General features: G+C 39.2%; 1 protein-coding gene and 1 non-coding gene across 11 annotated transcripts in view; both read left to right on the top strand.

The window, feature by feature from the left end:
• UBAP2 (ubiquitin associated protein 2) overlaps window positions 1-12,989 on the top strand; it is a 113,407-nt gene that overhangs the window by 82,737 nt on the left and 17,681 nt on the right. For all 10 annotated transcript variants that reach the window (XM_045467838.1, XM_045467837.1, XM_045467836.1 and 7 more), the window contains 5 exons: window positions 1,867-2,056; window positions 5,524-5,737; window positions 8,817-9,091; window positions 9,701-9,870; window positions 11,282-11,495. In XM_045467838.1, coding sequence (XP_045323794.1) covers window positions 1,867-2,056; window positions 5,524-5,737; window positions 8,817-9,091; window positions 9,701-9,870; window positions 11,282-11,495 — 1,063 coding nt within the window. The remainder of the gene's footprint in view (window positions 1-1,866; window positions 2,057-5,523; window positions 5,738-8,816; window positions 9,092-9,700; window positions 9,871-11,281; window positions 11,496-12,989) is intronic.
• LOC123593918 lies at window positions 2,175-2,257 on the top strand. The gene has a single exon (XR_006710602.1). It is a non-coding gene; the product is annotated as a small nucleolar RNA SNORD121A (small nucleolar RNA).

Here is a 12,989-nt window from a genome sequence, read left to right as displayed (position 1 = left end):
TCCTCTCCTCCCCTTTCCCCTTCTCCCTTCTCCCCTTCCCCTCTTCCCCTCCCTCCTCCCCCTCCCCTCTCCTCTTGTTCTTCAAATGTTTATTCATTTTTAGAAGGAGAGAGAGCAAGCTGGGAAGGGGCAGAGAGAGATGGAGAGAGAGACTCCTAAGCAGGCTCTCTGCACTGTCAGCATGCAGCCTGACATGGGGCTCAATCTTATGACCTTGGGATCATGACTTGAGCTGAAAACAAGAGTTGGACGCTCAACCGACTCAGCCACTCAGGTGCCCCAGGATCATTTTTATTTAAGAAAAACAACAACAACAAAAAACTCCAATACTTGATAGCGGCTTGGGTCATGACCTCGCGGTTGGTTAGACTGATCTCTGTGTCCAGGATCTGCACTGATAGTACAGAGACTGCTTGGGATTCTCTCTCTCTCTCTCTCTCTCTCTCTCTCTCTCTCTCTCTCTCTCTCTCTCTGCCACTCCTAAAAATAAATAAACATTAAAAAATACATGAAGCCCTTTCTCTATTCACTGAAGCAGAGGAAAGGATGGGTTCAGAGGTCACAGTTGGGCATGGGAGGGAATTTAAAGAAAAAAAAAGAAATATACTTAATGGTTAGTTAATAGACAGTGCTATACTATATTAATACATCTTACCAACTTTTTGGAATAGAACTTGCTGTATTGTGTGTGTGTGTGTGTGTGTGTGTGTGAGATAATGTATCTTTTGAGATGGGTTATATGTAATATAACTACCCTGTATTTATATCCTTGGAGTTAGGATATCATAAGTATAACATCACCTGGGGATCCAAAATACTAGTCTGGTACTTTAACCTGGTTACAGGAGAGTAAGTGTGGGTAGTGCATAAGGAGAGGAATACAGGCCTAGGAACTTTGATCTTTATTAGATAGTAGTGGTCCTTGAATTATTTGACCTCCCAGAATCTGCCTCACTGGCATGGTGAGCGTTTCAGACAGGAGAACTGAGTGGGAACTGGCCTTTGAAATGATTTAAGGGAGCAAATTACCTTGTTAGTAAATTCTGAGCACCTTGCAGTTTCTGTGGAGGAGTTAGTAGCTAGTTCACTCACATGTCAGGTTGTATATATCTTGAAGATCATTTCTTCCTCAGGCTTTTAGGTTTTCAGGCCATAAGTTTTAAGTTGGAATATCTGTTTTTCTGGGGACATTACAAGTGTTCTAGAGAGGATTTGTTACTGTGTTTTCCCCCAAATGTTTAAGAGAGAAAATTATTGGAGATTTATATAAGCTTAAATATCTTATACCGTAGAACGTAGAACTTAGAAATATTTATGACTGTTTGGATTGTCTACTATGGCTGTGGTTCTCAATCCCTCAAAATAGAGATTCACTCTCTTTGAGGCAAGTTGAAGAGACACTGGTTCCAAGTAATGAATGGGGCAAAGTATTCTAAAGAAAATGAGCCAAACTTCAGAATACTATTTACTCATTTGCTCCAGGTTTTCAAATGAGTTGTTATTGTGCTATTTCTGTGGAACTATCTCAATGTACCTTTTCATTTCTCTTCTCTGCAAAGCCCTGCTTTAGTCTCTGTGGCTTCGTATGCTTTTTTTTTTTTTTTTTTTTTTTTGTCATTGATGCTGTTCTTTTGGCTCCTTTAAACTACCGTTTCCAAAAGTTTTCCTCACTTAAATTATAACTTTTTAAAAACTTTATTTATTTAAATAATCTCTGCATTCAGCGTGGGGCTTGACTTAGACCCTGAGATCACCTCACTTAGATTATTTTTAACATGAATTTACTTTATATTGATTCACTTCTCAAATTCATTGTTGGTAAGATGTGCTTTTGACTCATTCCTCATTTGCTTTTTGTCTGCTTAGCATTGATCTGGTAGCCTTGCTCCAGAAGCCTGTTCCTCCCAGTCAAGCCTCAGAAGTCAACTCCTTTGAAACTTCCCAACAACAGGGCTTTGGCCAAGCCCTTGTCTTCACAAATTCTCAGCACAACAATCAGATGGCACCAGGGACTGGCAGCTCCACTGCTGTCAACTCCTATTCTCCTCAGAGTCTGGTAACTCACTTTTATTTTAGTATGGGATTTGAAGGACTGTACCCATGAACAAATGTATTCTAGAATGACACATGCCTGATAATTATTTTCTAAATACAAAAATATTTAGACGATCTCAGTCCAGAAAACAATGATGTGATACTTTCCAAGCACATATCTGATGATTCCATGTGGAATTCAACTACTCTGAGTTTCCTGGACAATGATTTTTAAAAAATGCTTCTTTATGATTAGTTGAAATCTTTTAAGTCATAATCACTGAGGCATCCTTCTTATTAATAATTTTTTTCTTGTATTTTCTTTGAAAGTCTGTACTTAAGACATTAAAATTTTCATTTGTTTTCCAGTGTAGTAAAATGCAAATGTTTGTCAGTATTGGCTTGCTAAAATCATGCTAAAACAGTTCTTTCTAAGTCTAGGAAGGCTTTTATTTTTTGCATTTTTAATTGTTATTCATAAAATTAGTGTATCTTTCCTTAAAACATCACTTTGTAGCAGAAGCCCTTTTAATGTGGATGTATTTTCCTTAAAATAAGGGTCATCTGCCTCTTGCATATCTGACTCTAACTTCCTATGAGAATTTAGCTCCTATCAGAAAGGACTTCAGGAACTGTTAGTGAAGGATATGAAGATAACCAAAGAATGTAGTTGCAGAATAATGGTGAAGTGAAGGCCCTAACTGTAGATACTGCTCAGTTGGCAGTGAGGTATTCTCAGTTGGAACACCTCCAAATATAGATCCACAGCTTTCACTAGTGGTAATTATTTTTGTTCATTCTTTGTTGTGTTTTACCTGAAATCCATGGTTGAGAAACAGAATTTATAAATATGATAATAATCTTTCTCTCCTACTTGACTCAAAAATCATTTGCTGAACCACTTCATAAAATGGAGAATTTAATATGTAAACTTTTCATTGTGGTGTTCTACTCTGCACAGCCACGTTATGTCATGTATAACTGGGTTGAGAATTTGGCATTTTTAGTACCACTGATGATTGTGTACGAGAGAATGTGAGTGCTTGAAGTGGGACAGCCCAAGGCATGATGCTATCTCTATTTTGAGGGGGTCTCAAGTTTTTCTTTTTTTTAATAAAGATTTTATTTTAAGTAATCTCTATCCCCAATATGGGCTCGAATTTATAACCCCAAGATCAAGAGCTGTATGCTTCACCAACTGAGCAAGCCAGGTGCCCCAGTACCCTCATGGTTGGAGGTGAACCATCCCTGTCCTTTCTTCCTCTGATGCCTTTCTATCTGCTACTGGTCTGCTGATGTAATGTCTATGCGAACTGTTGGAATCTTAGCCAGGCCACTCAGAGCATAGGTAGGACATGAGTTTTGTTTGTTTTATTATTTTGTTTTTTTCTTTTTAGGACATGTGTTTTTTGTTTTGTTGTGTTTTTTTTAACAGTGCCTTCAGGTGTGTTGCCTTTTGTAATGAACAATACCTTGAGAAACTGGAACAAGTAATGTTTAGCATATTAGAGGAGTGGTGCTCAACCTACTGTACTTTCATAATCACTGGGGAACTTCAGTAAATAACAACAGTAGTAAGGATAATAAAATAATGCCAGAGTCTGCACAAACCAAATAAGTCAGAATCTTGGGATTGCGAGTTGGGCATTTGTGTGTATTTGTGTATATGTGAGTGCAGGCATACTTGTGTATCAATACACATTTTTAAAGCCCCCATCTATTGAAGTGTAGGTGAAATTGAGAAGTCCTGTGCTAAATGTTAACCTGAAGCAAGGTGCTGTTCCTTGACTCAGTGATTTCATTATGTTGTAAAACACACAGAAACTGCATTTGATAGTATTGGCTAATGCAGGATAGAAATTAGGTAGGAAAAGAGGAAGAACAAAAGCATCATTCTGGAAGCCTTTACTGAACAAGTGGGCTTGAACTGGGTTTTTGGATTTGTAGCCACATAAGACAGGTGTATTGGCTAATGCAGGATAGAAATTAGGTAGGAAAAGAGGAAGAACAAAAGCATCATTCTGGAAGCCTTTACTGAACAAGTGGGCTTGAACTGGGTTTTTGGATTTGTAGCCACATAAGACAGGTGTTTTGGCAGCATGAAATAGCAAGGATTCTAAAGTAGTGATAAATAATGTTAGTAGATTGTGCGATGTGCAGTAACTCCCTACAACTTAAATGTTTTACTCAAATTGGAGAATTTGGTTTTCCTTAGAACAACTGGGATACTCCATGCCTTTGGATATTGTTAACAGAAACAATTATTTCAGCTTTCTACATCTGATCTCTTAAGAGAATGCAAGTCATTTCTATTTGTGAACTTTTAAATGGTTTTGAAAGGTTTTTCTTGGAGGGGGGCTTGAGAGTGAGCGCTCGGAGCATAGATGGCACAGAGAGCGGGGAGAGAATCCCAAACAGGCTCCGTGTGTCAGTGCAGAGCCCAATGAGGGGCTTGCACAAACCATGAGAATATGACAAAATCAAGAGTTGGACTGAGCCACACAGACACCCCTTGAAAAGCTATTTTTTGACAACTTATCTTTTTCAGAAACTGAATGATCTTGATAGGTAAAAATGAAGTTGATCTGCTGTTGTGTTCACTAGTCCTAGGGTCTCATTCTCCTTGGATATTTTCCCAATAGTTTATTTTTGCTTTGGTTTCCCTTGCCTTAGGAGATACATCTAAAAAATGTTGCTATGGCTGATGTCAAAGAAATTATTGTTTTTGTTCTCTTCTCGGATTTTTATGGTTTCAGGTCTCATATTTAGGTCTTTAACCCACTTTTGAGTTTATTTTTGTGTATGGTGTTAGAAAGTGGTTATAAAGTGGTCTTTTACATATATCATTCTCTTTGGATCTTGGTATGTGACCTGACAGGATAGATGGGGGAGGTGTAACATTTTCTTTTGTATACTTGTGGAGCATTTTTGGTGTTCTTAGTCATCAAAATAGCTCGAAATAAGCACAGCAGTGTCCAGGGTATCTGTCCAGTACACAGATACTTCATGTGTAAATCATTGTCTGATTTTAGAATATTAACTTTTTAGACAGGTACTGCAAACTGCATTTAATATTGTAGGATTACATGGCTGAGACTTTCTGTGACCAAACTTAAAGATGATTCTTGTTGTTCCATATTTTGAGAAAGTACTATATTTTTATTTCTCTAGCTTGTCTTTGTCATTTAATTCATGATATTTCTCTTTAGAAAACTATTTTGTTTGTGAACTTGTGACATCACTTTTATCCTAAAATCCAGGGAAAATAGTCCTCTTCCTTTAACCTCTCATCAGAATCAGGACTGATTCTTGGATTTAATCAGATCTTTTTTGGTAATATTTTCCTGTAGTATTTGCTCAGGTGAGTCTTGTTGATTCCATGTTCTGGGTTATAGATTTTAAAAATCCTTGTGAAAATACTTGGTATGTTTTAACTCTGGGATAGAAATTTGTATTGCTGAAGGTTTTTCTTTTTCTTTCTCTTTAAAGTCATCCGTCCTTGGTTCAGGATTTGGAGAGCTTGCACCTTCCAAAATGGCAAACATCACCAGCTCCCAGATTTTGGACCAATTGAAAGCTCCAAGTTTGGGCCAGTTTACCACTACCCCAAGTTCACAACAGAATAGTACAAGTCCCCCCACAACTACTACTTCTTGGGACCTCAAGTCCTCAACTTCCCAGTCCTCAGTCCTTAGTCATTTTGGTAAGTACACATGTTCTGTGGTGGTTTGCCCCTAGTGAGGACATGCTGAACATTAGCAGAGTGTGTTGACTTGTAACGCTAATGTGGAATTTATCCAGAGGTACTATTTAGTAGAATTTCTATAGCATTTCTGAATTAATTCCGTTAGCTTTGTATTGTGCAAATATCTGTATTTAGTTAGTAGTAGTAGTGGTAGAAGTAATATTAGAACATACTTTGAAGAGATGTGCAAAAGCATGGGAAAGCCATGCAAATATATGGAAACAACACTTTGTAAGTAAAGGCCGAAACAGAATTTTCTAAGCTGTATTACAGTAGGGTGGGGACCGAGTCAGGGATGTGGACAACATTAAAAAAAATTTTTTTAAATGTTTATTTATTTTGAGAGAGAGAGCACAAGCGAGCAACAAGCAGGGGAGGGGCAGAAAGAAGGAGAGACAGAATCCTAAGCAGGCTCTGTGCCGTAAGTGCAGAGTCAGTGCGGGGCTCAAACTCATGAACTCTGAGATCATGGACCTGAGCCGAGATCAAGAGTCAGACACTTAACAGACAGCGCTACCCAGGCACCCCTGGACAACATTTTAAATCACACCCTATGGATTGCTTTCTCATTCTAACATTCGTATGTATCTATCATGATTTGTGCCAGGCTTACTGTCAGTGGTTTGTAACATAAAGGCACCATGTGTAAGTTTGATAATTTCTAATCTATACTGCTGTAGACTTTGTGATGTTAAAACACCCATTTCCTATTAACATACGCATGCCACACTGCATTAAGGAACAGCAGAGGATTGTATTAACCATAGGGTTGGTTTCCTGGGCAGGTTTATGTTTAGGACTTATTCAAAGAGATAGAAGTACATTTCTCTACTCAAAGAAATAGTTCTTTGTAATGGAAGTACTTAAGACCACTCCCATGTTTGAAGTGATGTCCACCAGGCTTCAGAATGAGGCGTATCTATTCATTAGAGCCTCATTGCCCAAAGTTTTTTACCGTCTGCTGAATACATACTAAAAGTCCACATTCCCAGAAGGAAAGTAACTGTATGCTATAAACCACATTGTACAAACATTAAAGGCACAGAGTCACTTTTAACTGTTAAGAATGCTGGCAGCCTTTGCCTGGAACATATCAGAAGTCTATGTTCCCAGACACTAGCCAAGAGCCAGTTAAACAAGGTGGCATTTTTAATGGCAGCTATAGTGCTGTGTTAATCTTCTTCTGCAGACCCACTGCAGTGGGTGATAAGGGTTTTTAGATTTGCACATGCTATTCCCATGTTCCTTATAAATCCTGTCTTTTTCCTACCATGCCTCTAATATAAAGTCCAAAAATAGATTTATCTAAGATGGAAATACATTAAGTCATGGGTTGGCAAACCTTCAACTAGATTTGTCACCTCTTTTTGCAAATAGGGTTTTATTGGAACACAGCCATGACCACTCATTATGTTTTTTTTTTAATGTTTATTTTAGAGAGAGAGCGCACGCGCAAACACGAGCAGGGGAGCACAGAGAGAGAGGGAGACAGAATTCAAAGCAGGCTTCACGCTGTCAGTGCAAAGCCTGATGTGGGGCTTGAAATCATGAACCACAATACCATGACCTGAGCCGAAATCAAGATTCTGATGCTTAACCAGCTGAGCCACCCAGGTGCCCATTATGTGTTGTCTCAGCACTACTTGCAGTCTATAGAGGGAGAGTTGAGTAGTTGCTAACAGATGACCTTCACAGCCTAAAATATTTACTTCCTGGTTCTTTGCTGAAAAAAATTACCAACTTCTATCGTGTATGACTTGAAAATCATGTAGACAAAGGGTAACTTCCTTATAGAAAAGAGTAACTAAAGGGGCGCCTGGGTGGCTCCGTCGGTTGAGCGTCTGTCTTCAGCTCAGGTCATGATCTCGCAGTTTGTGAGTTCAAGCCCCGCGTCGGGCTCTGTGCTGACAGCTCAGAGCCTGGAGCCTGCTTTAGATTCTGTGTCTCCCTCTCTCTGCCCCTTCCCCACTCATGCTCTGTCTCTCTCTGTCTCTAAACATTAAAAAAAAAAAGAGTAACTAAAAATCAAGGAGATGAACAACAAAGTAAAAAAATGGTCAATAAGGTATGGTCAGAGTTCATAGGCAAGGTATATTGGAGTGTATGAAATTATGCTTCATCCAACTTATTTTTATTTGCATCTTTTATGCTATTTTCCATTATTCAAATTAGGAAAAGAATCTTGAAGTATTTGTCAAAATTAAGAGTTGTTCTTTGAACCAATAACTCTTCTACAGGTATACTTGCACTTGAGCAAAATGTCTTACATAAAAAACCGTGCATTACAGCATTGTTTTTCATAGTAAGAGTTGGGAAATCTAAAAGCCCTTTAATATAGTACTGGTTTTAAAACTTGATGCCTATGTACACTGGATTACTATGTGGCCACAAAAATGAAGTAGCTCTTCACACATTAATGTGGAACAGTTTCTGAAAACTAAATGGTTTGTGAGGAAACTGTATATAATGTATGTGTGTGTGTGTCTGTATACGTTTGTATTTTGAAACAGTGTCTCTGAAGATACTCATACACCTGGGTGCAGTGTCTGCCTTTGTAGACTGAATCTGCAGATAGTGTTGGAAGGGTGATTTATGTTAACATATACACTTTTTTTTTGCTTTCTGTATTTTGTGATATCACATATTAGTTACTGGAAAATAATTTTTAACAATTTAGTTACAAAATTCATAAAGCAACAAAATATAATTCGCTATTAGCTAAAGGCCAGATGTGTGTAGCAACTCCTTGCTTTTCTTATACACTTTTCAACCAGTATAACTTAACATAAACTGCATCTCCTGTCTGCATAAGAATTTATCTATAAGCCCATACAGTCATCCTTTTGTTTTATCATATGCTAGCTATAATATATCACACACACCCCACTTAGGGGATTCAGCTAGATGGTTGTTGGGAGAAACCAGTGATAACTACCTTTCTTTCTCAGTCATGGTGGAAGAGGGAGTTCTAAGCTCGTGTGCCTAAATAATTGATTGTTGCTTACTTTCCTTCCCTCCCCCTTCACATATTTAATAGACTTCAAATCTCAACCTGAACCATCCCCAGTTCTTAGTCAACTGAGCCAGCGACAGCAGCACCACACTCAGCCCGTTGCTGTTCCTCCTCCTGGGTTGGAGTCCTTTCCTTCCCAGGTAAAACTGCGAGAGTCAACACCCAGAGACAGTACCTCCACTGTGAACAAACTTCTGCAGCTTCCCAGCATGACTGTAGAAAACATTGCTGTGACTGCCCACCAGCCACAGCCTAAACACGTCAAACTACCGAAGCGGCGGATACCCCCAGCTTCTAAGGTGTGTTCTCCATCCAGAAGTCACAATCCCAACAGTGGATATAATTTAACATTTAGCTCAAGGGCTGGGTTAGTAAGCCTCAGAAGAGGTGACATCGTATTTGTTTTTCTTGCACATAGCTTCCTCCTTTATGAGAATTGGCCATTTCTGAGTGCCTGGGCTAATATTAGAGGGAATGGCTTTTTGTTAGAGATAGAGACTGTTAATTCAAATTACTGGACCTGGCTCAGAGAATTTGCTGGTCTTGTGTATTTAGCTGTGTCCCATAGATAGAGAATAAGTGGTTCTTTGACCAGATAATGCTTTCAGAGGAGGCCCGCTCTCTTCCTCCACTCACCCACCACCAACTCCCCCTTTCTTCGGCCTTTGCTGTAAGAAGCAGTTGGTGGCATTGATCATTCTGCTGTTAACTTTTAATTTTTCTTTTCTCTTTTTTCTCTTGTCTTTGTTTTTTGCAATATTCTGTTCCTTTTTCCTACTACTGGGCTTCTCACCCCATTTTCCTCAAGTGTGCCTGTAGTGCTTTGGGAAGCCAGTACTCACTGGCTGTATTACAGGCCTCTGGGAGTTGGAATCTCTGTTCCTGACGTGATGGCTCTGCTTTTTCAGATCCCAGCTTCTGCAGTGGAAATGCCTGGTTCAGCAGATGTCACAGGATTAAACGTTCAGTTTGGCGCCTTGGAATTTGGATCAGAACCTTCTCTCTCTGAATTTGGATCAGCTGCAAGCAGTGAAAATAGTAACCAGATTCCCATCAGCTTGTATTCAAAGTCATTAAGGTACACAACTTCTTCTCCGGATTAAGTCCTTTGTTGGCAAAGTAATGGAGTCTAAGAGATCACCTGTTGGAGGCAATACACCGTGTGGTGCTGGGTTTGTACAGCCATTATTAGTACCTAATTGCAGAACTTTTCTTCCATAAACCTAAAAAGAACCTTGTGCCTGTTAGCAGTCACTCCCAGTTTCTCCCTCCCCTTTCCCTTTGGCAACTAATCATCTGTCTCCGGATATGCCTATTCCAGATACTTCATATAACAAGGATCATTTATGTTGTAGCATGTGTGCATTTTATTTCTGAATAGTATTTCATTATGCAGATATATCACATTTTGTCTATCCATTCATTAGTTGACGGACATTTGGATTGTTTCCACTTTTCGGCTATTAGGAATCATGCTGCAGTGGACATTCATTTACAGATTTGTCTCCTTTTAGTTCTTTTGGATTTAGACCTAATAATTGCTAGGTCATATGGTAACCCATATATTACCTATTTGAAGAACCAGCAAACTTCTTTCATATGGCTGTAGCATTTTACGTTCCTACCAATAATCTATGAGGGATGCAATATTAAAAAAATTTTTTTTTTCCAATGTTTGTTTATTTTTGAGAGACAGAGTGAATGGGGGACGGACAGAGAGAGAGAGAGAGGGAGACAGAATCTGAGTCGTCAGCACAGAACCTGACATGTGGCTTGAACCAGCCAATCGCGAGATCATGACCTGAGCTATAGTCGGATGCTTAACCAGCTGAGTCACCCAGGCTCCTTGAGGGATGCAATTCTTGTATATCTTTGCCAACTCTTATTTTTCTTCAATTGAATATTTGTTTTATAAGTAGAGAATCCCTGATTTTAGATTTTATTAATTTTTCTGCTCTCTAGTGCTAAAACCTGATGTTTGTTTGGGTTCTCTTTCTACAAATGGTCCCAGACATCTGGATTCCTTAAAGATTCTTAAGGATTCTTTAAAATGTCCTTCTGCCTGTCATTTAAATTAGGTGGGTCTGCGGCGCCTGGGTGGCTCAGTTAGTTGAGCATCTGGCTCTTGATTTCAGCTCAGGTCATGATCTCACATTTCTTGAGATTTAGTCCCTCATCAGGCTCTGCTCTGACAGCGCCAAGCCTGCTTGGGATTCTCTTTTTCCCCCTCTCTCTGTCCCCCTGCCCCCTCTCAAAATAAATAAACATTTAAAAAATGGTGGGTCTGATTTGGAAAGGAGGGGTGTTTTAAATTTGCATCTTTAATACAGTTAAAGAATGTGATAGTGTAAATGTGTAGGTACAGACATGTTTATAGTTTGTTTATAGTATGTTTGTTTATAGTATGACAGTAAAGTGATGAAATAGTTCTACTCAATGAAACCATGTAACACGACATAAATTTATGTCAAAATCTTTTTATTCTCTAGTGATTCTTTGAATACCTCTCTACCAATGACCAGTGCAGTACAGAACTCCACCTATACAACTTCAGTCATTACCTCCTCCAGTCTGACCAGCTCATCACTGAGCTCCACTAGTCCAGTAACAACGTCTTCCTCCTATGACCAGAGTTCTGTGCATAACAGAATTGCATACCAAAGCTCTGTGAGTCCATCGGAGTCAGCTCCAGGAACCGTCACGGTAATTGGTCTTTCAAGTTTCTTCTTGTACAAAATCCTATTTAGAGGTCCATGTTTAGTTTGGGAAATGAGGGTTTTAGATGACATTTTCTTTAAGAAATTAGTTAACCTTTTGAATACAATTCTTGTAGTCTGTTGAGTTTTCTGATAGTGGGCATCTGGTGTGAAATCTGCTTTTCAGGTACCCATGCACAGGAATGTGTGAATGGACCTCAGAAACTTAGTATACAGAAAGCATAAGGATATATTCCAAGTTCATAGTATTTTGGATGGGGTGGGGGTGGGGGTACTCTAGTCTTATTTGTAACATTTTAGTTTCCTGTAAGGCAAAGGTGTTCAAACATTACTAGAGCTACTTCAAAGAGTGGACAAGAACATGAAAATAAGGGAAATAGTTGAATTGGCGTAGCAGAAATTTGGGTTCATTTTCTTAAGTTTCCTTCTAAGACTCTCAGGATATATTGTACATCTCAACATAGGAATTTTTTTTCCCTCCCTTTCTTTGTTTACCTTCTTTTATGTTAGATGTTTTCCTTAAATGTCTGGTGATTTCAGGCTGCCTACTTGACACTAGAAGGTTAACTATGGACTTTGGCTTGTGGGGTGGATAGTGGAATGTGGGCTTTGATGTGGAACAGCATGGGCAGGTCATTTCTTTGGGGGTGGGGTGGGGGCGGGTGGACACACCCCCCGTGTGGACACCTCCTTTGTCAGCTCCTTTGGCCTGTTCTGTTGAGCTTGTTTAGATTTTCCAGATACTCTTCTTGTCACTTCCCTATAGGGCCTATGTCTATCTGTCAGTGTCTTAAGAGCCTAGCGGAAAGAGAAGTCTATTGTCAGAATACTTGTTTTGTCTGTGTTAATCATTTTCGTTAACACTACATCTGACCATGTGTTAACCCTTTTGATGATGTTTAGGGCCTGAGAGAGAAGGTGGGAGGGGGCAGTTACCTTGCTGTGCAAATGGAGAGAGAGGGGAAGGGATCTGGTCTGTGCAGTCTTTAAACAAATCCTTCTACATTTAGCTGTACCTCCACTCCCACTTTCAAAGTTATCTGGTGCAGATAAATACTGAGTTGCTTGGTATGGCTCTTTGATTTAGTTGCCTTATTTTCTGGATTTGCCTAACACTACCTTTGGCTTTGGCTTTACCATGTGAACTAAGTCAGTTCCCATTCTGTCTATGCTTTCTAGTCTACAGAATTTTGTTATCATTTTTTCACCTGTATTTGTCTTACTGGGTTTACATATTTTTTATAAGCCATATACTCTGATCTATCATCTTTAACAAGAGGTTTATTCTTGTGTTTTCCAATATGCAACTAACCACATGTAGTAGTTCATTTTATGTTATCTATTAAAATTTATGTATTTATCTTGAGAGAGAGCACAAGGGAGAGTCGGTGAGGGGCAGAGATAGAATCCTAAGCAGGGTCTGCACCTGCACAGTGCAGAGCCTGACTTGGGGTTCTAACCCACAAACCGTGAACCGAAA

The sequence above is a fragment of the Leopardus geoffroyi genome, chromosome D4, assembly GCF_018350155.1.
Source record: "Leopardus geoffroyi isolate Oge1 chromosome D4, O.geoffroyi_Oge1_pat1.0, whole genome shotgun sequence".
Classification (NCBI taxonomy): Eukaryota; Metazoa; Chordata; class Mammalia; order Carnivora; family Felidae; genus Leopardus; species Leopardus geoffroyi.
The sequence above is the reverse complement of the archived record's forward strand: the minus strand, read 5'-3'. Positions and strand labels throughout refer to the sequence as shown.